Here is a 25,793-nt window from a genome sequence, read left to right on the forward strand (position 1 = left end):
CGTAATGGGTAGCAGCGGCGTCGGTCTCGGTGTCTAGCGAGAGAAGGGGGAAGAAACAATAAATATAATACAAACAAATGCATGACAATGCATGACATGACAAAGCATGATGCTAGGGGTGCCCTAACGCGGTACGAGATGGTACCGGTGAAGGGGGGAAACATCCGGGAAAATATCCCCGGTGTTTCGTGTTTTCGGGCAGGGGAGACGGAGGGGGAAAGTTGCGAGTTCGATAGGTTAGGGATGCATGGCGGACGAACGAGCTGCGTATCCGGGTTCGCCTCGTCGTTCTGAGCAACTTTCATGTACAAAGTATTTTCATCCGAGCTACGGATTATTTTATATTAATTTTTAAAAGCTTTAAATCATTTTCTAAATTGTTTTAATTCGAAAATTAAATCTTAAATTGCTATGGGTACACAGAGTTGTACCCAACAGAATGCATGTGTGGCTGGCAGGTGGGGTCAAGGGTGGTCTAGTCAGCATTTGACCAGTCAACTGTTGACTGGTCAACAGGGTCAAATAGCGCCCACCTGTCATAGACTGGGTCAACCCAGTCAACAGTTTGACTGGTCAAACTAGACAGGGGGCCCACATGTCATTGACTGATAACTAATTAACCTAATTAATTGGTTTAATTAACAGATTAATTAGGTTAAGTTAATTAGGTTAATCTAATTATGATTAATTAGTATAATTAATCAAGATTAAGTTAATTAATTAATTAATTATTAATTTTATTTATTATTTTTCTAAATCCCTTTTTTATTTTGAACGTTCTCTGGGCAGTGGCCCACTTGTCATAGGCCCAAGGCCTAATGGGTTCGGGCGCGGGGCGCAGCCCGAGCGGGCGCACGCCCAGGAGCGGGTGGAGCACGCACAATGCACGCCGGCGTCGACAGCGCGGCGCGCACGATTGGACCCCGGCACCGGCCAGCAGCAGTGGACGGCGACGGCAGTCATGAGCGGCGGTGGTGGCGCGGGTGAAGCAGAGCCGTGGCGGAGCAGGGGCGATCGGAGGCGGTGACAGGCAGGGGCTCGACGACGGGGTCGGTGCATGGGCGATGCGAGCACAGGGCAGGCGCGGGCGATGAAGGCCGGGGTGAGCGGAGGTGGCCGGGATCTGCGGCGGCGGTCGATACGGTGGGCGGGCCAGCAACGACATGCACGAGTGGGGGAAGGCTCCTGCGGGCGCGCGCGGGGAGAGCCGGAGCGGGGCGAGCGGGCTGCAGGCGAGCAGGGGGCACAGCGGCGCGCAAGGTGGCAGGCCGCAGCGGCGAGAGGATGAGGTAGCGGCAGCAGCTCGAGGGCAGTGGGGCGCGGCTGGCAGCAGCAACAGGTAGGGGACGGGGCAAGCTGCGAGGCTGGTGACTGCGAGCGGGCAGACGTCGCACGTGGGCAAGGGCGGGCGAGAGCGGGTGCGGGCGCGCACACGCGGGTCCGCAAGCGAGCACAGGGGCGCGCGAGGGTGCAGGGGAGCAAGGGCGAGGCGGCGCCAGCGGCCACGGTGTCGGCGAGGTCGCGCGGCAGCAGCAGAGTAGTAGGGGGCGACGGAGACGAGCGCGGCGGAGGGGCTCACTGTGGGCGTAGGGATCGTGTCCGTGGTGCTCGGGGAGGAAGCCGGGGACGGGGCGACGACGGTGAGGAGGAGACGTGGAGGCAGGCGCGGCAGGGTCCGGTGTAGGCGTCGGGCGGCAGCGGCGACGTTGTTCCGGGCGGCGAGGCACTCCAGGCGGCGGCGATGGGTGCCCAATCCAATCGGGATCGAGAGAGAGGGAGAGTGGGGGTGCGAGTGGGGGGAGTGGGTGCATGGGTGGTTAGGGTTTCAGGGGTGGGGAGGGGATAAGGGAGGCGGGGTGGGCCTCCTGGTGGCCTGGGTGTGTGGCCGAATGGGCTGGCCTGCTGGGCCGAGGCCCAGGGGGCAGGGGTTTCTCTTTTTTACTTTTGTTGTTTTGTGTTTTCCTTTTATTTATTCTTTCCTGCTTTATTTTAGTTGCATTCTATTTTAGTAAAATATACACTTAGTATCTAAATTAGTATTACAACTTAGCCCATAGTCACAAAAAGTCTAGACCCCAAATAACTTAGTTTGACATTTTATTAAATAAAAAAGGTATTTAAATAATCATTTTTGCTACTGTTTTATTCATCTCATAGTATTTAAACATTTTATAAATGTGTGGTTTTTCCACCATAATTATCTATGCAATATTTGGTTCACTCAGAACATTTTAGTTTTAATATTTGAAAACTTTTATTGTTTGCCTGTTTTTTGAATTTGAAGTTGAACCGGTTTCGAATTAACTCGAGATTAGCAACTATAAACGAGGTGACGTGGCATCATTAGCAGAGGATCACTGTAGCTTAATTACCCGGGCGTCACACTCTAGTACCGCGCAACTTTCGCCGGTACCATAAACCCACCATATACCTTCCTCGAAACAGCCACCATACCTACCTATTATGGCATTTCCATAGCCATTTCGAGATATATTGCCATGCAACTTTTCACCATTCCGTTTGCTATGACACGCTCCATCATTGTCATATTGCTTTGCATGATCATGTAGTTGACATCGTATTTGTGGAAAGCCACTGTTCATAATTTTTCATACATGTCACTCATGAGTCATTGCACATCCCAATACACCGCCGGAGGCATTCATATAGAGTCATATTTTGTTCTAAGTATCGAGTTGTAATTCTTGAGTTGTAAGTAAATAAAAGTGTGATGATCATCATTATTAGAGCATCGTCCCGGTGAGGAAAGGATGATGGAGACTATGATTCCCCCATAAGTCGGGATGAGACTCCGGATGGAAAAAAGAGAAAGAAAAAAGATGCCATAAAAAAAGAAGGCCCAAAAAATAAAATTAATAAAATGAAAAAAAATGAGAGAAAAAGAGAGAAGGGGCAATGCTACTATCCTTTTACCACACTTGTGCTTCAAAGTAGCACCATGATCTTCATGATAGAGAGTCTCATATGTTGTTACTTTCATATACTAGTGGGAACCTTTCATTATAGAACTTGGCTTGTATATTCCAATGATGAGCTTCCTCAAAATGCCCTAGGTCTTTGTGAGCACCCACTTAGTTCCTTTTGTTGAGCTTTTATACACTTATAGCTCTAGTGCATCCGTTGCATGGCAATCCCTACTCACTCACATTGATATCTATTGATGGGCATCTTCATAGCCCGTTGATATGCCTAGTCGATGTGAGACTATCTTCTCCTTTTTGTCTTCTACACAACCACCATTCTATTCCACCTATAGTGCTATGTCCATGGCTCACGCTCATATATTGCATGAAGATTGAAAAAGTTTGAGAACATCAAAAGTATGAAACAATTGCTTGGCTTGTCATTGGGGTTGTGCATGATTTAAATACTTTGTGTGGTGAAGATGGAGCCACTACAAGAAATATGTCAACTTATGACCTTATGTCAGTGACCCTAGAAGAATTGGTCATAAATCTATGACCATTTTAGACCAATTGGTCAAAAGCTGTTCGGGGGGCTCCAAACCCTAAACCATTGCGACCATTTTGGTCAGAAAGGTCGTAATTTCCTTACACGAAATGGTCATAAAGCAGACAACACTAGTCCGATGCCTTATTTCTAGCTGATCATGACCAATATAGATGGTCATAACCTTGTAAATTATGGTGGGTTGCTATGACTAGGCGCCACCTCATCAGTTTTGCCTATGTGTCATGTCCATGTGGCAGTTTTTGCCCTAGGTTGTGAAGCAACCTATATTTCTGTCATTCCCAAAATTCCCAAAAAAATCTCATAAATTCTTTGGGTCATATCTTCATCAAATATGTAAAAGTCCTTCCTTGCCTAGTTCAAAACTAATTCAACAATATTCATTTTCCTATTCTGTTCACAACAACACTTTATGAAGGAAGTGCTATTTATATATTCTTGATTGCCCTAGGAATTTTTGGGCACTCTTTTCTATCCAAATCATTACCGCATGACAAAATTCAGCTCCATTTGCCTAGCAAATCTTCCTCGGCAAATTTCCAAAGTTTTTGTCCACCTAGAAGCATTGTGAAGGAAGTACCTTTTTTATATCTCGAAATGACATGAAATTTATACAGTTCCTTCATATGCCCAAATTATCACCCTCCTCCAAATTGCAGCTCAGTCAAATCATCTATGTGAGCCCAGGTTCAATTTATATTTTATGGCCAAATTGGCACGTTGCAAAGCAAGTGTTATATAGACCCCTCCTATTACCCTCAAACTTTTCGGGCACGCTTCCATACCCAAATCATTGCCACATGATAATATTCAGCTCAATTTTCCTAGTAAATCTTTCTCAGGAAATTTCCAAAGTTTCTACCTCGAGAGAAGCTTTGTGAAGTAAGTACTAGCTAGGCTTACCCAAATGATCTGAAAATTTACCAGCGCATGACCATACCTATGTAACTTACCTACACCAATTTTTAGCTCATTTAATTCATCCAATCTCTCTCACTAGTTTTCCCAAGTTTTTGTCCATAGAAGAGCATTGTGAAGGAAGTACTACTTTGGCATGTCCAAATGGTATCAATTTTCTACAATGCTTTCCTATGCCCAAATAACCATCCTCCACTAAATTTTAGCTCAATCCATTCATTATTTTGAGCCCAGCTTCAACATTCATATTTTTGTCCAATGTGGTACTTTGCAAAGCAAGTACCACCTAGGATCCTCCTTTTGAGCTAAAAATTTGTGAAGACATTCTCCTTAGTAGATGATCATTCTTAGCCAAAACTCACGCCCATTGGCCAAGTGCATTTCCCGTACCGCTAATCAAACACTTGGTTGCTTATTCATGTTTGAGCATCGATCGGTCTCCTCGTGAGAATCCTATGTTGTGCTTTTCTTCCTATCACCTACCTGGGGAGTGCCCAACCCACTAGACATGCCTAGGCTGCCCATAACACATGGCAACGCCACGGTCACGCGGGGACCACGCGGCGGGCATGCGAGTTTACGTGCTCTAGACTTGGGGGCCTCGGCCACCGCCCAAACCTCGATGTATCGCCACCAAACCATGTATTTATGATTAAATAGGTACTTATGTAAATAGAAATGATTTTTGGACAAAATAAATAGCAAACTATGAGGCAGCTGCAGTTCAAATTTGACCCGCTTCCTATTGAATCGGCGGGAATTTGTCTTTTTCACCAGAGGTGGATCAAAACTTTTGACACCCAACCATTTTGTCAATTGTGCATTATATATGGCCTAGTATTTTATAAAATTAATTAGGTCCAATTTTGCAACAAATATATGGTAGGTCCTTCACAAAAAAACTCATTTTGGGCACTCAGAAAAATGGAAAATGAATTTTTCGTGCAAAGAAAATGAAAACTTCCTTATGCAACATTGTTTGGAATTCCAAGATGCACCCTTGTGCACAATATGAGATCATTTGAACAAACTATGCCATGAATGTGTCCATAAGATTGATCATTTGGCTTGAAAGCCATGAATCTTCACGCATGATAGCTCATTTCTGAGAACACTTTTTTAAAAGAATTCCCGTATTACAAGTTTATTATTTTTCCTGGGAACTTGGCCATATATAATGACACAATGCGAAGGTTTCCCAATTTTTTGATTTTTTTTGAACTTTTTATGCCCGTTTCAAAATGCGGTCAAAACAGCGGGAATGACCGTTCCTAGCTAGTGGTTGAATCTTGAATTTTTTTGGTGTTTCTCTGATTTAATAGATACTTATGTACCTAGAAATGATTTTTGGAAAAAAATAAAGAGCAAACTACGAGGTAGCTACAGTTCAAATTTGACCCGCTTCCTACTGAATCGGCAGGAATTTGTCTTTTTCACGAGAGGTGGATCAAAAATTTTGACACCCAAACATTTGGTCAATTGTGCATTAAATATGTCCTAGTATTTTATGAAATTGATTTGGTGCAATTTTGCAACAATTATTTGGGAGGTCCTTCACAAAAAAACCTCCTTTTGGGCACTCAAAAAATGGAAAATGGTTTTTTCGTCCAAAGAAAATGGAAACTTCCTTAGGCAACATTGTTTGCCATTCCAATATGCATCCTTGTGCACAATATGAGATCATTTGAACAAACTATGCCATGAATGTGGCCATAAGTTTGATCATTTGGCTTGAAAGCCATTGATCTCCACACGTGATAGCTCGTTTCTGAGAACACTTTTTTTAAAATAATCGCCGTATTACAAGTTTACAATTTTTGCTGGTAACTTGGTCACATATAATGACGCAATGCGAAGGTTTTCCATTTTTTTGATTTTTTTTGAATTTTTTATGCCCGTTTCAAAATGCGGTCAAAACAGCGGGAATGACCGTTCCTAGCTAGTGGTTGAATCTTGGAATTTTTTTAGTGTTTCTCTTATTAAATAGATACTTTTGTACCTAGAAATGATTTTTGGAAAAAATAAAGAGCAAACTACAAGGTAGCTACAGTTCAAATTTGACCCGCTTCCAACTAAATCGGCGAAAATTTGTCTTTTTCACGAGAGGTGGATCAAAACTTTTTACACCCAACCATTTGGTCAATTGTGCATTAAATATGGCGTAGTATTTTATAAAAATGATTTGGTCCAATTTTGCAACAATTATTTGGGAGGTCCTTCACAAAAAAACCTCCTTTTGGGCACTCGAAAAATGGAAAATGGTTTTTTCATCCAATGAAAATAAAAACTTCCTTAGGCAACATTGTTTGCAATTCTAAGATGCACCCTTGTGCACGATATGAGGTCATTTGAACAAACTATGTCATAAATGTGGGCATAAGATTGAGCATTTGGGGTGAAAGCCATGCATCTTCACACTTGATAGCTAGTTTCTGAGAACACTTTTTAAAAATAATCGTCATATTACAAGTTTATAATTTTTGCTGGTAACTTGGTCACATATAATGACGCAATGCAAAGGTTTTCCATTTTTTTTGATTTTTTTTGAATTTTTTATGCCCGTTTCAAAATGCGGTCAAAATGGCGGGAATGACCGTTCCTAGCTAGTGGTTGAATCTTGGAATTTTTTTAGTGTTTCTCTTATTAAATAGATACTTTTGTACCTAGAAATGATTTTTGGAAAAATAAAGAGCAAACTACAAGGCAGCTACAGCTCAAATTTGACCCGCTTCCAGCTGAATCGACGGAAATTTGTCTTTTTCACGAGAGGTGGATCAAAACTTTTTACACCCAACCATTTGGTCAATTGTGCATTAAATATGGCCTAATATTTTATAAAAATGATTTGGTCCAATTTTGCAACAATTATTTGGGAGGTCCTTCACAAAAAAACCTCCTTTTGGGCACTCGAAAAATGGAAAATTGATTTTTCGTCCAAAGAAAATAAAAACTTCCTTAGGCAACATTGTTGTCATTCCAATATGCACCCTTGTGCACAATATGAGATAATTTGAACGAACTATGCCATTCCAAAATGCACCCTTGTGCAAAAAACACAAGAGAAACAAATAGAAAAACACAACTACATAAGCTTGAAAAGTATTTGATGTGCTCCACATGTGCTATGATTGTGAATTATAAAATTGATGTGCTCCAAATTTGCAACAAATATTTGCTAGGTTCTTTATAAAAATATCATTTTTGACACTCGAAAAATGATTCTCTTAAAAAAACTCATATCTTAGAACACTTTTTTCATGATATTAACAATATTCAAAGTTTGTTATTTTTACTGAAAAGTAGTTCACACTTGGTGACACAATGCGAAGGTTTTTTATTTCCATATTTTTATAAATTTCTTAGGTAGTCAAATAACAGACATGATTCAAAATCTTATTTTCAATCGATTATGACCAATTTAAATGGTCCTAACATCATCAAAGGGGATACTCTGTTCTGATTGGTCTAAAATCAGCTCACGCGGATCATGGCTTAAGCACCGTGGGATGCGCCCGGATCCAACGGCAGCCCACACCCCCCTCGTCACTCTCACCCCCTCCCGAATCACCCCGTATCCCTCTCATCCTTGTCCACCCATGAAACCCTAGCCCCCTTCTCCCAATCGCCGCCGCCGCCCAGATCCAATCCAAGTCAGAGCCCCTGGCCTCCATCTCCATTCTTGCACGCGTCGGCCACCCCCACTCCCCAAGCACCGTTGCTCCACCCTCTCCCGCGCCCCTCGATCCCAGATCCCCATCTCCAAGTCACCCTCTTCCTCCCTCAGATCTCGATCCGCCGCCGCCCACCATCGACGACCCTCACCATAGACGAGATCGAGCTCCTCCCTTCCTCCCGTTCTCCCCTAGCCTTATCCACTTTGAGCCAAGCAACCACTCCGTCCTTGGGATTTTGTCGCGCGGTGCCTCGTCTCGCCGGCCCGGCGACCACAAGCAGGTAGTCCACGGCCAGGATGGCGGCATGCCCCGCCACGACCACGTACGCGCACGACACTCCGCGCCTCCCCTCCCTCTCCTGCGGTTCCTAACATATGCTCTCCTCTCCTCTCCTTGGGTGACATGCAGGGCTCGCGTGGGAGTAGCGCACGACGGAGGCCTCTAGAGGAGAAGCGGGAGGAGCGCGGCCGTCCTCGCGCACCCGGCCCATGGCAGGAGCACCACGGCGCGTGCCTCGGAGCTACAACATCTCCTTCGGTGACTTCGTGTAATCCAGTTCAGCAACGCGTGCTGGGAACTTTACTGCCTCGAGCATGGCATCCTGGTTCGTCATACCCCATCTCATCCCATCTCTCGCCCCTTCTGATGTTAGATCTTCTCTGGTCTGGAATATTTAGGTTGTAATTGATGCGCGATTTGAACCGTGATGGAATTACTGGATTGGTCTAATAGTTTTCCCCCGAGAATGCGGCAATTAGTGTTCGATCTGTGCGACCCTTCTGAATTTGTCAGGAACATGAACTGTTCGTAGTTCCTAATTTAAGCCTACGATCTGTGATGTCTAGCCATTTCGTTTTGTATTTTAGATTGCACCCATGTCTCATGTCTCATGGCAGCAGGGAGCATACAATCAGCAGGAGGAGGATTGCCACGGTGCGTGCAAGCGGCTTCAGCTTCATGGTCAGCGATCCTGCCCTGCCTCCCCAGCTTCCGTTCTGAATACACAAGAGAGAGGATGATTAATGTCGGCTGGGTTACTCCTAGTTAAGTAGTGCTCGTATATAATTGTGATTTGGCCTTGTGTCAATGGCTTGTCTGACTCTGACCAGATGACACTGGCATTAATCTAGTCTAGTCACACTCTCTTCTGTACAGTACTGTCATTTGAACAGATCTAGCTAGTTAGCTTAGGAGACCCCAAGTCAAGTGCTCGAAGTCGTCTCTTCGATCACTCACTCATTCAGCCTTGGATCCAATGCTGTCCCCTCCAAGTCAAGTCACGTCGAGGGTATCTCTCCAATGCAGTCGCAGTTTTTGAACCAGTCAAGCAAAAGCTAGCTGCTAGTAAAAACATATAAGTGTAAAAAATAGAGTTCATACGTTCATCATGTAGCGGCCGATCAAGGCCTGCGTGCAATTGATGGGGCTCCATGAAAATGTGATACTGTAATTTTACTACAGTCATCCATGGTATTGTTCCGCCTTTTTGCTAATGAATTGATCACTAAAGGAGTGGAGGCCTACATGATTATCTTGTTGATGAGAATGTGCGAGTGTTCACTATGATTCTATATCTTTTTTTGGTGCTGAGAATAGTAGCAAGTAGCATCACCTGAGATGGAATTCTTGCTTCAAGGGTGAATGCTTGTCATTTTCTGTAGAATGCTAACACGAGTGCTACTTGAATCCTTAGAGTTGGTTTTTATTTCAGTACATCTAGTATCAAATATGGTATTTGTCATAACTAACGAATTAGGAGCCAATTACCTTTCCCTTCTTGCTGTTTCTTAAGAGTTGGGTCACTTGCAGAATTGTTCTTTAGATAGGCTTGTGAAGGAGCCAATTACCTTGCCCTTCTTGCTGTTTCTTAAGAGTAAGTCACTTGAAGAATTGTTCTTTACATAGGCTTGTGAAGGATAGGAAAGCACCTTACATGTCATTGAACCCATCTATACTCGCTTCAGCTGCAACTCTATGTTTAATTCTGTGCCTGGGATTACTGATTGAGTCGTTCTACTACATCCTGTGATGAACTAAAGAAGATCCATTGTTTTGTTTTGTCATTATGTTGCATATGTTTCCAACTCCACTATTTCTGTTTTTCTTTATCACCTTATCCAACATTGTAGATTCCTGTATTGATGCATGCCAACTATGAAAAGATCTTGTATTAAGCTTTAGTTGGCTGTTAATTATGTTGTGTTAGTTGCTGACTAACAACGGCCTGTGGCGGCTGGGCATTAGAAACACAATCTGTCTGTATGTAATCTAACTTGCAGTGTGTGTGTGCATGCAGGGAGGTGGTGATCAGGTGAACAACATATGCCTGGAAGACCTCTGGCCCAGCTCAACTCCATCTCCATGCACCTCGTTGGTAATGGACGCCGCCTGCCTCGTATCATTCTTTCTGGATAACATTCTAGTGTGGCAACATTTAGTAATTTACAGCTCCCTGTTCATGGTGCTATGCAAACTCTGAAAATTGGTACTTCAGTCAAATGTGCTTTCCTTTCTAAACAACTGTGCACCTCGCTGAGATCGTCTTACCTGGCATCATTCCATACTAGTATAGATAGCATCCAAATACGGTGTGCTATTCACTGGTTTTATTTTCATACGATGACAAGAGTTGATGAATATTCAGGCATACTAGAACATATTTCGTGGCAATTCTAGAACTGCAGAAGTTCACCTGTTTGTTGTAGAATTCAATAGGCAGTATCCTTTATTTAGGCTCAAAAAAGCCTTGCCAGTGGTTTTATTGTAACGTCAAGTTTTCATCACAAACACTAGTTGTTTATTATGAAACATTCATTCTACTGCACACTATTCAGTTATTATCTAAAAAACACAATTTAGTTAACTTATACTTTATCTTTTAGATTTGTAGCTTCAAACCTGGAAAAATGGACATGTAGCTTCTACTTTTGAACAAAGTAAAATGCAATGCACATAGATAGACATGCATCATAGGCAGTACTTGTTTCTAAGTTAGCTAAGCATAATCTGTTGTTTAATCCAAATTGTGTTATCAAAAGTTGCGCAGAATGTGTTTTGGTCTTGCTTCATGGATCAGTTTTCTCATAAAACTAATGTGCCTGGACAACAGTTTGCTCCACTAATGTTATATCTCTCTCATTGTAGGATGGCAAGTTGTGGCAGCTGGAGCATGTCGCATAAGAGAGAGCAATGAAATCCATTGTACTGTTCCGTTAAAAAAGTACATTGTGCTGTTATGATAGTAGCAGATGTGCCATCATTTTCTTATTGTATATTCCTGTGTAAGGAAATGTATTCCTGAGATGATTTTTTGTGTTATGTAAACCTGGGAGATATTTTCTTTTTGTGTTATGTAAACCTGGGAGTTTTCCTAATTTGAATGAAATAATGTTGGATGCATGTGTGTGATTGGGCTAAAGTCTGCTTGGGCCAAACTGGACAAATAATTGGGCTGAAACAGGCCACATACCAACAAGCATCGAACAATTTCAAAAATGAAATGAAAAGTCTTACAGAAAAAAGAAATGGACTGCAAAAAGCTCGAGGGCCTCAAAAACTAACAAGGCTGAATTGTTGGGCCTGGCCCATGAAGCCGATAAAAAATTGACAGAAAAAATATATAAAAAGGCCGAATTGTTGAGCTCGGCCCATGTAAAACACCGAATCGGACCGGGCTGAATCTTGTGCCACATCAGCTTGCCACGTTGGATGCCTACGTGGCCTGGGGAGGTTGCTAGTGACCAAAACAAACCAGTAGGCATATTTTGGTCATAAACGTCCACGACCTTCTCACAGAGAAGGTCGTTAATGTCAGTTTATGACGGCCAGCTTCTGACCTTATGTTTTTGGTCACAAAAAGGTCACAAATGGAAATTTGTGACCATTCAGTGACCAATAGTGGTGGTAACAAGTTGACATATTTCTTGTAGTGAGCATAGCCAGACTATATGATTTTGTAGGGATAGCTTTCTTTGGCCATGTTATTTTGAGAAGACATAATTGCTTGGTTAGTATGCTTGAAGTATTATTATTTTTATGTCAATATTAAACTTTTGTCTTGAATCTTATGGATCTGAATATTCTTGCCACAATAAAGAGAACTACATGGATAAATATGTTAGGTAGCATTCCACATCAAAAATTCTATTTTTATCATTTACCTACTCGAGGACGAGCAGGAATTAAGCTTGGGGATGCTGATACGTCTCCAACGTATCTATAATTTTTTAGTGTTCCATGCTATTATATTATCAACCTTGGATGTTTTATATGCATTTATATGCTATTTTATATGATTTTTGGGACTAACCTATTAACCCAGAGCGCAGTGCCAGTTTCTGTTTTTACCTTGTTTTAGGGTTTCGAAGAAAAGGAAAATCAAACAGAGTCCAATTGATCTGAAACTTCACAGAACTCACTTTTGGAAGGAAAGAAGCCCAGAAGACTTGAAGTGCACATAAGGAAAGCTTCAAGGAGGCCACGAGGTAGGGGGCGCGCCCACCCCCCTAGGGCGCGCCCACCCCCCTAGGGCGCGCCCTCCACCCTCATGGGCCCCTCATGGCTCCCCTGACATACTTCTTTCGCCTATATATCTCCATATACCCTAAAAACATCAGGGAGCACAATAGATCGGGAGTTCCGCCGCCAGAAGCCTCCGTAGCCACCGAAAGCCAGTCTAGACCCGTTCCGGCACCCTGCCGGAGGGGGCAATCCTTCTCCGGTGGCCATCTTCATCATCCCGGTGCTCTCCATGACGAGGTGGGAGTAGTTCTCCCTCGGGGCTGAGGGTATGTACCAGTAGCTATGTATTTGATCTCTCTCTCGTGTTCTTGAGATGATACGATCTTGATGTATCGCGAGCTTTGCTATTATATTTGGATCCTATGATGTGTCTCCCCCCTCTACTCTCTTGTAATGGATTGAGTTTCCCCTTTGAAGTTATCTTATCGGATTGAGTCTTTAAAGATTTGAGAACACTTGATGTATGTCTTGCCGTGCGTATCTGTGGTGACAATGGGATACCACGTGATTCACTTGATGTATGTTTTGGTGATCAACTTGTGGGTTCCGCCCATGAACCTATGCATAGGGGTTGGCACACATTTTCGTCGTGATTCTCCGGTAGAAGCTTTGGGGCACTCTTTGAGGTCTTATGTGTTGGTTGAATAGATGAATCTGAGATTGTGTGATGCATATCATATAACCAAACCCACGGATACTTGAGGTGACATTGGAGTATCTAGGTGACATTAGGGTTTTGGTTGATTTGTATCTTAAGGTGTTATTCTAGTACGAACTCTAGGGCTGTTTGTGACACTTATAGGAATAGCCCAACGGATTGATTGGAAAGAATAACTTTGAGGTGGTTTCCTACCCTACCATAATCTCTTCGTTCTTTCTCCGCTATTAGTGACTTTGGAGTGACTCTTTGCTGCATGTTGAGGGATAGTTATGTGATCCATTTATGTTATCATTGTTGAGGGAACTTACACTAGTGAAAGTATGAACCCTAGGCCTTGTTTCCTATCATTGCAATACCATTTACGCTCACTTTTATCATTAGTTACCTTGCTGTTTTTATATTTTCAGATTACAAAAACTATTATCTACCATCCATATACCACTTGTATTACCATCTCTTCGCCGAACTAGTGCACCTATACAATTTACCATTGTATTGGGTGTATTGGGGACACAAGAGACTTTTTGTTATTTGGTTGCAGGGTTGCTTGAGAGAGACCATCTTCATCCTACGCCTCCTACGGATTGATAAACCTTAGGTCATCCACTTGAAGGAAATTTTCTACTGTCCTACAAACCTCTGCACTTAGAGGCCCAACAACGTCTACAAGAAGAAGGTTGTGTGGTAGACATCAGTGATCCACTTGATGTATGTTTTGGTGATCAACTTGCGAGTTCCGTGACCTCGTGAACTTATGCATAGGGGTTGGCACACGTTTTCATCTTGACTCTCCAGTAGAATCTTTGGGGCACTCTTTGAAGTTCTTTGTGTTGGTTGAATCGATGAATCTGAGATTGTGTGATGCATATCGTATAATCATACCAACGGATACTTGAGGTTACATTGGAGTATCTAGGTGACATTAGGGTTTTGGTTGATTTGTGTCTTAAGGTGTTATTCTAGTACGAACTCTAGGATGGATCAAACGGAAAGAATAGCTTCGTGTTATTTTACTACGGATTCTTGAATAGATCGATCAGAAAGAATAACTTTGAGGTGGTTTCGTACCCTACAATAATCTCTTCGTTTGTTCTCTGCTATTAGTGACTTTGGAGTGACTCTTTGTTGCATGTTGAGGGATAGTTATATGATCTAATTATGTTATTATTGTTGAGAGAACTTGCACTGGTGAAAGTATGAACCCTAGGCCTTGTTTCCTAGCATTGCAATACCATTTACGCTCACTTTTATCATTAGTTACCTTGCTGTTTTTATATTTTTGGATTACAAAAACCTATATCTATCATCCATATTGCACTTGTATCACCATCTCTTCGCCGAACTAGTGCACCTATACAATTTACCATTGTATTGGGTGTGTTGGGGACACAAGAGACTCTTTGTTATTTGGTTGCAGGGTTGCTTGAGAGAGACCATCTTCATCCTACGCCTCCCACGGATTGATAAACCTTAGGTTATCCACTTGAGGGAAATTTGCTACTGTCCTACAAACCTCTGCACTTGGAGGCCCAACAATGTCTACAAGAAAAAGTTTGTGTAGTAGACATCAGGGGTTCCGGTAACCCTCCGGCACTCCGGTTTTATCCGAAACTATCCGGAACACTTCCGGTGTTCGAATAACATGGTCCAATATATCAATCTTTATGTATCGACCATTTCGAGACTCCTCGTCATGTCCATGATCATATCTGGGACTCCGAACAACCTTCGGTACATCAAAACACATAACTCATAATACAAATCGTCATCGAACGTTAAGCGTGCGGACCCTACGGGAACTATGTAGACATGACTGAGACACATTTCCGGTCAATAACCAATAGCGGAACCTGGATGCTCATATTGGCTCCTACATATTCTACGAAGATCTTTATCGGTCAAAGCATAACAACATACGTTGTTCCCTTTGTCATCGTTATGTTACTTGCCCGAGATTCGATCGTCGGTATCACCATACCTAGTTCAATCTCATTACCGGCAAGTCTCTTTACTCATTCCATAATGCATCATCCCGTAACTAACTCATTAGTCACATTGCTTGCAAGGCTTATAGTGATGTGCATTACCGAGAGGGCCCAGAGACACTAGTAGAAAAAGGGGCTTTGGTTCGGCCAGAAAAGAGCATTAGTATCAGTTGCATTACGAACCGGGACTAATGTGAGCATTAGTCCCGGTTCGAGCGGCTAGGGCACCGTACAGGCATTACTCCCGGTTCAAATGGGACCTTTAGTCCCGGTTGGTGCCACGAACCGGGACTAAAGGGTGCGATGCCCATTAGTACCGGTTCGTGGCATGAACCGGTACTAATGGGGTTGAGGCATTAGTATCGGTTCGTGGCACGAACCGGTACTAAAGGTTGCATTAGTACCGGTTCGTGGCATGAACCGGTACTAAAGGTTAGGTACTAGTGGTGCAATTTTCAAATCCTCCCCCCCTGTGTATCGCCTTTTCAGTTTTGTAAAAAGCAAAAGAAAATGATAAAAACTTCAAAAGTTAAAATCCTTCGAGATGTAGTTATGTTACTACATCTACTAGTTAGGAAAATTTAAAAACTTAAATTTGGACATGTTTTGCAAAAAGTGTAGGGAAAATGTAAAACGACTATAACTTTTGCATACAATGTCAGAAAAACGTATAATATATCAAAATGTTCAGCACGAAAATCCGCATCCAGTTTTGACAGCCTATGACCTGTTTGCAAATTTTTAGAATCCTCAAATTCTAAAAGGAAAAAAAGTTATGCTCAAATTTTAGTTTTTTTGATTTTTTTGTTAAATCTGGTCAAACTATGGTCAAACTACTTATTCAAGAAGTATTAGTGTTACTAAATAATTATTCAAGAATATTAGTGTTACTAAATAATTATTTCAATTTTTTTGAATTTTGGTCAAATCTGGTCAAACAATGGTCAAACTACTAATTCAAGAAATATTAGTGTTACTAAATAATTATTGTTTTTTAGAACGATAGTTTCAAACTCAAACAGTGAAATGTGTGACTTCATGCTCAAGCTAAACTCCTGAGGGTTAATAGGATTGACATCTTACTATTGTCAGGAAACGAGGGAGAATAGAACCCGGAAGTTAAGCGTGCTTAGGCTGGGGTAGTGAGAGGATGGGTGACCGTTCGGGAAGTTAGATGATTTGGAATGATGAGGGGTGATTAGAGATTAGAGATTAAATTGAGCAGTGATGAGGGTTGATTAGAGATTAGAGGTTAAAATAATTCAGAAATTTGAAAATTCAAGAAAAAAATTCAAAAACAAAATTTCAAAAAATAATAAAAAAATCATAAAATTTCCTTTAGCACCGGTTGGTGGCACCAACCGGGACTAAAGGTGAACCTCCACGCAGCGGCCACGTGGAGGGCCTTTAGTCCCGATACGTAACGACCCTTTTGTCCCGGTTCCAGAACCGGAACTAAAGACCCTTATGAACCGGGACAAATGGCCCTTTTTCTACTAGTGAGATACCTCTCCGATACATGGAGTGACAAATCTTAATCTCGATCTATGCCAACCCAACAAACACACATCTGTAGAGCATCTTTATAATCACCCAGTTACGTTGTGACGTTTGATAGCACACAAGGTGTTCCTCCGGTATTTGGGAGTTGCATAATCTCATAGTCAGAGAAATATGTATAAGTCATGATGAAAGCAATAGCAATAAAATTAAACAATCATTATGCTAAGCTAACGGATGAGTCTTGTCCATCACATCATTGGAGAATGATGTGATCCCGTTTATCAAATGACAACACATGTCTATGGTCAGAAAACATAACCATCTTTGATTAACGAGCTAGTCAAGTAGAGGCATACTAGGGACACTCTGTTTTGTCTATGTATTCACACATGTATTAAGTTTCCGGCTAATACAATTCTAGCATGAATAATAAACATTTATCATGATATAAGGAAATATAAATAACAACTTTATTATTGCCTCTAGGGCATATTTTATTCACATGTAGCCTAGGATCTCGTGAGCAGCCAGTCAAGTTGCACAACTTGGCACGAAGCTTGTATTCTTTCGCACAGGCTCCACCTAACTATGTTTCCACGAAGCCTAAAAATGATGCGAGGAACCAAACACGCCTTTGCATTATTTCATAATCCGAAAGGTGAAAAATGATGTGTAGGGTTATACCTCTCTTTTGGTAAGAGAAGGCTACACCTCGCTTCTAGCAAGGTGAATCATAGCTTCCCCCCTCATAAATGGGCCGACCCAACATAGGAGGACCGTTGGCTCTCCAATGCATTTTTTTATTGTATTAATTTACTTATATTTCTAAAATAGAATAAAAAAATCCATTCATTTTTAGAAGTGTTCATCACGCGTTCAAAAAATGTGTATACAATGTAAAAATGTCTGCACTATTATGTGATATTTTAAAATGTTCACGTGTTTCAGAAAAACGTTCCTCACATTTTATAAAGTTGTTTATAAAGATTAAACAACACTTGCATAAATTGAAAAATAATTATTCATGGCATTCAAGAAATTGCACATGACATTTAAGAAAATGATTACATGTTTCGAAAAAATATTCATGACATTATGAAAATTCTTTTGTCAATGTAAAAAAATGTTCATGTAATTAAAAAAAGTTTCATAGGATTCAAAAAATGCACGTGACATTTTTTTAAATCATGCTTTTCAAAACTATTTTCATGGCATTTCAAAAATGTTTATATAATGTAAAAAATATATTTTATCAATTAAATTAACTTAACTTGTATTTAAAATATTTAAGATGTATTAAAAAAATCAATACATGTATTTACAATATGTTTAACGTGAATAAAATAATGTTACATGTGTATAAAAAATGTACAACATGTATTGAAAAAGTAGACGTGTGTTGATTTGTTTTTGAAAAATCTGCAAAACCCGAATAAAAATAAAAATAAAAAATAAAAAACCAAAATTAAAAAAACCCAAAGAAAAAACCTAAAAAACTGTAAAATGGAAGCGAGTACTAAGCTGGCCCAGTAGGCTTGCGCCAGAGGCGCGTCTATCGTAGCTCTCGCGACAGGCGAGAAATAGCCCCGGCAAACAACGATAGCCGTACGATCTTGCTGCATAGACGCGCCGCCGAGGCGAGGCCCAAAGGAAACCCTAGAGAAACCCCGAGCCAAGCACAACACCAGATGGCCTCCGCCGGCGGCGACACCAAGGGGAGGAAGCGCAAGTTCCTGCCCCACGGCAAGCCGGTGCGGAAGGGCGCGTACCCGCTGCGCCCCGGCGTGCAGGGCTTCTTCATCACCTGCGACGGCGGCCGCGAGCACCAGGCCACCCGCGAGGCCATCTCTCTCCTGGACACCGTAAGCCACCTCCCTTGCCCGCGCCTAAGTGATCTGTTGTTCCCTTGCCTGCCTGGGCCTCCCGCGCAGCAGGTGTTCGTCGTATTGCCTGGGCCTCCCGCGCAGCAGGTGTTCGTCGTAATTACCCGCAGGCCGCCGCTTCGTGCGAGATCTTAATTACTCGCTCAATTCTAATCACTATCTTGGACGGATGCGTTCCGCTTCAGTTTCGGTGACAGTGCTGTGCTATCTTGTGTTCACTGTAGTTTGCTTGTTATTGTTATTGTGGCGGGACAGCTTACACCTCTGTGACTCACAATGCACAATTCACTCGTAAATGTGACGACTGATTGAAATTAGGAACACAGCTGCAGCTCGCTTGCTTGTAATATACCTATGCTTGGGACTCTGAATCTTACCACTATCTAGGTTATATACAGTAATTAAGATATCTGATATGCGATACTCCATTGTGGATCTGCAGTTCTACGAGGACCTGGTTGACGGGAAAGTATTTGATGAGAAGCCCAAGAGCATCCCTGACAAGCCGCTGAACAAAAAAATAAAGTTTGACGACTCTGATTCCTCCGATGATGAGGATCAAGGTCATTCAGTGGAGGAGGCTAACAATGGAAATGATGCAGAAAAAGGTGAAGCCAAGTCATCTGAGCAGCAACAAGAGGTACCTGGTGCCTTGGGAATTGCCAGCAAGGAGGATGAAGAACAAGTGGAAACTGCTGGCGGATCAGCGCCAAAGAAGCAACGGATAGAAGATCCTCTGGTTTCTGAACAGACAGAACCAAAAGCGCCCACTGATGAACCAGCAGAGACTACTGATGATAAGCCAAAAGAGTCCACTGATAAACCAGCAGAGACTACTGATGATAAGCCAAAAGAGTCCACTGATAAACCAACAGAGACTAGTGATAAACCAAAAGCGTCCAACGATAAACCGAAAGAGTTCACTGGTAAACCAAAGGCGTCCAATGACAAACCTATTGATGATTTAATTGATGAGGATCTAAAACAACTGGGGGACAGGAAAAAGGTCTGTTTCTTTTCTGAATTTATTTACAGTTTAAGATACGTAGGAGGTGCTTATTTCTGCACGGAAATAGTCCATATATAAACCTGCAGTGGATTGAATTTAGTCAGATGTACTAAAAAAAACTTGGTGCAGTTTACTCATCCATAGATGTCTTTTCTTTTTTAAGATGAAAGCATGGAATTCATATTCATAGCTCCTAAGAAGTTTTGCTGGATCCTAGATAGAAGAAGTATTCACTTAAGAATGCTCATAAAATCCAGTCTTCCTCCACATCCTTTTCCCCTTATCAAACACATGATGTACTTTAAGTCATTTTCGAATATTGAAATATTGCATAGGCCCTAAATTTGGAAAATCATGCTGTAGATAGAAAGATTTCAGTATTTCTGTCTGCCCATAACTACCTTAAGAGGTTAACTGTAATATTTAACTATTTATTCATCGGTACTTGTTTTATTCTGGCTATCAGATCCCTGTACAGTTGTGAGTAAACTTGAGCAAAATTAAGTACGTCAAGCAAGTCTTGTATTGTAAGGACTCAAACTCATTTCATGAGAGAGTTATGGATTTTGCCTCTCATTTTAGCCACTATTTTTAATAACTTGGCACTGAGGCTTTATTGAGAATCAGAGTCTTCCGTAATGCATCACTGTTCCCTCTAGAAACAATTCCCTGATACGGGAAAATGATGCGACCATACTAGTCCATATATTTTGTCTTTGCCTCACTGTTCTTTATATACTTGCTGATATGATGAAAACCATCATACTTCAAACAGAGGCTGTTTGCAAGTGTTGATTCCGGTTGCAATGGTTGCATCTTCATTCAAATGCACAAAAGAGATGGAGACCCTGGTCCAGTTGAGATTGTACAAAGCATGATGTCTTCGGCTGCTTCAACTCGTAAACATATGTCCAGGTTCAGAATTTATATTATTGCAATCTATCTTCTTTGTTCTTCATAAGTCTCATATATGAAGATATGATATTATTGCTCATATGAAGTGTGCAGTTATTTTCTTGCTTATGGACTTTCATCTTGAATGTACTCTAGGTTTATTCTGAGGGTGTTGCCTGCTGAGGTGGTATGTTATGCTTCAGAAGAGGAAATAACAAGAGCTGTTGCTCCACTTGTTGAAAAGTACTTCCCCAAAGAATCTCCTTCGGGACATAAGGTAACTTTTTTACTTGATTGCTGGATGGTCTGATTAAAGAACGTAGGGCAAAGCGCTGAGACCATGCCACCATGGTAGCCAGCTGGCTTCAGATCTATATATTATCTTGTATTAGTTATGTAGATTTTCCATCACGGGATCACTTGGGGAGGCTGCAGCTGGTGGGCGACATTGCCGGGAGCGGCTCGCTGGAGGAGGCAGGGTCGAAGATTGGGTGTCCGCAGGGGGAGCGGCAGCAGATGAGAACCCTGTAGCGCCAGGTGGGGGTTGGTCGGGGGCAGCAGTGAGATAGGGTGAGGGATGCGAGGGGAGATAACTGGGAGGTGGGACAAAGAAAACGGCGGGCAAAAAAGAATTAGTAGAGACAGAACAGAGAGGCAAAACATGGAACCTTGCGTATTTTTTAGATAAGAGAGATTGTCCTAACCATTTCAGAGTAAACTGGCCCCTGTTCATAAATTATAATCATGCACTATCATAATTCATGAATTTTTATTTTCACTGTATAACGGTAATTGAGGAGATAGTGGGTAGGGGGGAAGATGGATTGTATTGCTGGATGTAGTCTACCCCATCTAGCAAGGTCTAAAGTTGGCTAGAAGCCTGACAAGATTAATTACCTATCTGACAATTGGCACTGACTGTATGAAGCATTACCAGGGTAGATACGTCATATCTTCATATTTCCATCAGTAGGTTCCTAAATGTCATCCATCTTCCATAGAATTGACCTGGTAATGATTTTCTGTGCATTCGTCATCCGAAGGAAAGTGCTGGAAGTAGTATCCCTCAAAATTTAGCACATATATGCGGCGCTTTATGAGCAAGCCAATGCAGTCAATTGTTTCAGTAGCCAACATCACCAACATCAGTACATTATAATGTCTATTATTGTATTTATTATTTCCACAGAACAGATAGAATGATGCAGTTATCCAAATAGGAGTTGTTTGCTTTATTGTTTTCCTGTCCAAAATTCTACACGTTACCTTACTTGCTTGTCTCAATCTTTGCAGTTTGCTGTGTTATACGAAGCAAGGTCAAACACAGGAATCGATAGAATGAAAATTATAAATGCAGTAGCAAAATCTATACCTCAGCCTCACAAAGTTGACCTCAGCAACCCTGACAGGACTATTATTGTTCAGATTGCCAAGGTAAATTCTCTAATACAGTTGGATTGCTATTAAATCTCTAGTGTTATATTTTGTGGAAGTGCCTCAACAAAACACAAGTTTTTATCCTACAATTGTCATAAAAATCGATATGATTTGATGCCCACTTCTCACAACACAACTATTACTTTATCTATTTTCAAATTCATAGGTATGGATGATTTTTAAGTGAGGTTTTGGAGTAGTAAAATGCAAGAGTACTAAGTATTCCCATTGTGGTATTTGTCTACGGGAAAGGCATTTGCACATGCACGCATTTGTCGATGAGCTACCATCACAGTCCATTGTCATAAAGTTGCTTTGAGATCCACACAAAATTCAGTCGGAAGAAATACTTCTCTTGTGTTTTCTTTCTATCTGAAAATGTAGAAGTCGCAATTCGACTGGATGGATAAGACATAAAGCGAGGACTAGGTCCATATCGATGAGATGTAAAGCAATCGACCTATAGTGCGCATATGCCTTTTCCCTTTTTTCAGGGAAGTCCCTGTGCCTGTTGGTGCAGAGCTAGTACAAAATATGCATTGATTTATCTACTGTGGGTTGTTTCTTTTAATGTTCAGGAGTAAAAAAAAACGCATGGTCCTTGATCAGTATCCATTATCCAGGCAGCTTCCAGTGCTCCAAATTTTATTGTAGCACTGGGATCCGGGGATGGAGGAAATGAACATAATAAATCGCTAGCAGCTTGTATCGTACTTCATGTTAAACCAATTTCCATTTCAGTATCCTGATTGCATTCTACAGATTGGAGGTAAAATGGACTTGGAAAAGTTTGTTTCATGCTTTTATGAAATGCCTTTTCCCACCTTTTTTTTTTACTTTGAACCCTGTAGTAAGTCCAATATGGGCTCTTCGTCTGTTCAGTAATGCTGCACCAAGGGACACTCGGGAGCATGTTGCTTTATTACTTCACTATTGGCCATATGAAATATCTAATATAATCTGGTGCCTATATTTCTTTCTATCTGGCTAGTACTCCCTCCGTTCCAAATTACTTGTCGCAGGTATGGATGTACCTAGATGTATTTTAGTTCTAGATACATCCATTTCTGCGACGAGTAATTTGGAACGGAGGGAGTATATAGCTACAGTAAGATGTTCGCAGTTGAGGTCCTGATAAACTATTGTTTGAATCATGGGCAGACTATATGCATGATTGGAGTGGTGGAGAGATACAAAGAGCTTTCGAAGTTCAACCTAAGGCAGCTGACCTCGCCACCAGAGAAGTAGTTTCTGCGTGACAAATTCTTCCTCCTGGTTGAGTTTTAAGCAGACGCAGCATCAGTTGGTTACTAGCTACTCCCCCCGATCCAAAATAAGTGTCACGGTTTTGAACTGGGGTCAGTTCAAAACTGCGACCCTTATTATGGATCGGAGGTAGTAGTTGTTAGCTGAACCGTGAAAGTCATTGTCATATGATTCAGATGTATTATGTCGTTAAAACGGATGGCCGTTGTCGTGTGGACGCATCCTGAATTGCTTGCTTAATGCGGTATGGTGCAATTTTGTAACCTGTTGAATTTCCTAGGGCATCGTTGGAATAAAGGGTTAATTAGATTCATGCCACTGTAACTTTGGCGAGTTGGAAAATATACCTTTACAAAAAAGCGGCACCTATGAGTTGAATTTCCTAGGGCATCCGGTTTAAAACAATGGTTTTCCCTTTTTTTTTCAGTCACAGAACCCTGAAGGAAAGGGGAGGAAAAGGTGACTGAAAACATGATTTGGTTTCTCTCGATTTTCTCGGGGCCAATCAAAACTCAAGATGAGATGAGCAGGCCTTCTAACAGAAGTTGTGGCCATTAGTTCGACGTGGTGAACTTGGGTGAACCACCCTAAATTCACCCCACACCATGGATTGTACTATTTGATGGGTGCTGGAAAGCCCGAACGTATGGGCCAAGTTTGGGTGGTCCAGTTGGGTAGCACAGGAGTGCGACCCGGCACAGGGTAAATCCAATTCCAGATAAGCTGGGCTGCGGGGGCAGCCACACGGACGCCGCCGATCGGCACCCGTCATGCGCGCACTCCCAAGTCCCATCACTGGGAAATGGGAATGACTCTGGTTGATTAATATAATATATTTTTGAGGTCAAGCAATATGCTTTATTACGCAACATCCTGCGCAGAATCGCCCATAACAAAGGCAGCTGCATCAGCTGGAAGGTCATCATCCAGTACAATAATCTCGCCCGCAGCGAGTGATAAGCCAAAGCTTAGCTAGATTGTGGGCGGCCATATTGGCCTCCCTCTTACCATGAGCAAATACACAAGAAGCAAACCATAACCGCGCTTGTATTTTGACATCCTCAATCACATGGGCTTGCCTGGAGAAGTCAGGAACTCGGCGAGTTAAGGCTTGTTGCACCAGCAGTGCGTCTGTTTCCACGGTGTGCCGCAACACCCCTAGCTCAGTTGCTACTTCCAGCTCTTGCTCAGCGGCATGCAGCTCCGTATCAAACGCCGAGGCCACGAGATCAACCTGGCCAGCTCGCGCAGCTACCGCTTGCCCCATCGAGTCGCGTACGATCACGCCCCATGTGCCTTGTTGGCTTCCCGGAGCATAGGGCACCGTCAACATTAAACTTCAGCTCATCCGGCGGCGGCGGGGACCAGCCCTGGGGGATCCCACTAGGCTTGGCCATTTTGCAAAAACACCCTAGGTATTTCGTTGTCGTGCATGCAACCCTACGCACAAATTGGTCGCGATCCATGGGCTTCTCCCCCTCCCTCACTTTGTTCCTCTGATTCCACCACTGCCACCACATTATGATGACCTGTAACCTCTCCTTCTTCGAACCCGCCAAAGGATGTCCATGGTCTCACCGATAGACTCACAATGAGAGTTGCAGCCTAATGTGTTCGATGTTGAAAGGATGGAGATGGACCTAGAGGGGAGGGGTGAATAGGTACAATTACAAATTTTAATTATTACTTAGCAATTTTAGGCAATAATGCGGAATATGAAGCTGAGCCTAACAATTGCAAGTGTAGTACTAAGTGCTAAGCAAGTAACACACGTTTGTAAGTAAGAAAGCACAATATGATATAAGTAAGTATTGAGAGACAAGTAACCACAAGTAGAGAGTTAGGGTTAGGAATAACCGCAACTCCGGAAGACGAGGATGTATGCCGATGTTCACTTCCTTGGAGGGAAGCTACGTCACCGTTAGAGAGGTGGATGTTACCACGAAGGCACACCAATGCCACGAAGGCTCACCCTATTCTCCCTTTGAGACAACACCACGAAGGCGTTTCTCAACCACTAGTGGTAGACCTTGGGGTGGTCTCCAAATCCTCACAAACTTTTCCGGGGGGTAATCACAAAGGTCGATTCCTCTCCGAAAGACTCCTACCGCCTAGAAGTCTCCAACCTCCAAGAGTAACAAGAACGATGGGGAAAAGCTCAAGACTTGCTCAAATCACGAATTCCTTTGGTGCAAAGAAGGAGAAGGAGTGGATCTATCACTTGATCGGACAACTTCTCTCAAAAGCTCTCAAATCCCTTGGGGATCTAAGATTTGGTGTGGAGGAGTGAGAGAGAGAGTGAAATGTGTTCTAGGGTTTGTTCAAAGTGAGTGGTCAGACCTCTCCCAAGGGGAAGAATGGCTATATATAGTGTGAGCTCAAATATGGCCGTTGCAGTGTAAGTGAGTGAGCAGGCCGGACATCCGGGCAAGGGGCCGGACATCCGGCTTGGTAAGCTACGAGGAACAGAACAAACGCAGAACAAAAGAACAGAGGGGCCGGACATCCGGGGCCCAAGCCCGGACATCCGGCATATTAGGAAGGCCCGGA

At 42.5% G+C, this 25,793-nt stretch overlaps 1 protein-coding gene across 1 annotated transcript; it reads left to right on the plus strand.

Moving 5' to 3' along the window:
* The first annotated feature begins 18,356 nt into the window (after positions 1-18,356).
* LOC123187537 (THUMP domain-containing protein 1 homolog) lies at positions 18,357-23,556 on the plus strand. The gene is made up of 6 exons (XM_044599422.1): positions 18,357-18,616; positions 19,080-19,643; positions 20,422-20,561; positions 20,697-20,817; positions 21,834-21,974; positions 23,139-23,556. Exons 1-6 carry the CDS (start codon positions 18,443-18,445, stop codon positions 23,223-23,225), a joined length of 1,227 nt encoding a protein of 408 aa, XP_044455357.1. The 5' UTR covers positions 18,357-18,442; the 3' UTR covers positions 23,226-23,556.
* The last annotated feature ends 2,237 nt before the right edge of the window (positions 23,557-25,793 follow it).

This window comes from Triticum aestivum, chromosome 2A, assembly GCF_018294505.1.
Source record: "Triticum aestivum cultivar Chinese Spring chromosome 2A, IWGSC CS RefSeq v2.1, whole genome shotgun sequence".
In the NCBI taxonomy this organism is placed as follows: Eukaryota; Viridiplantae; Streptophyta; class Magnoliopsida; order Poales; family Poaceae; genus Triticum; species Triticum aestivum.

Excerpts from the sequence above, each read along its gene's own strand:
- LOC123187537 (XM_044599422.1), top strand. The coding sequence starts at position 18,443 with ATGGCCTCCGCCGGCGGCGACACCAAGGGGAGGAAGCGCAAGTTCCTG. Across the intron at positions 18,617-19,079 it reads CCATCTCTCTCCTGGACACC|TTCTACGAGGACCTGGTTGA; the intron begins GTAAGCCACCTC and ends GTGGATCTGCAG. Across the intron at positions 21,975-23,138 it reads TTATTGTTCAGATTGCCAAG|ACTATATGCATGATTGGAGT; the intron begins GTAAATTCTCTA and ends AATCATGGGCAG.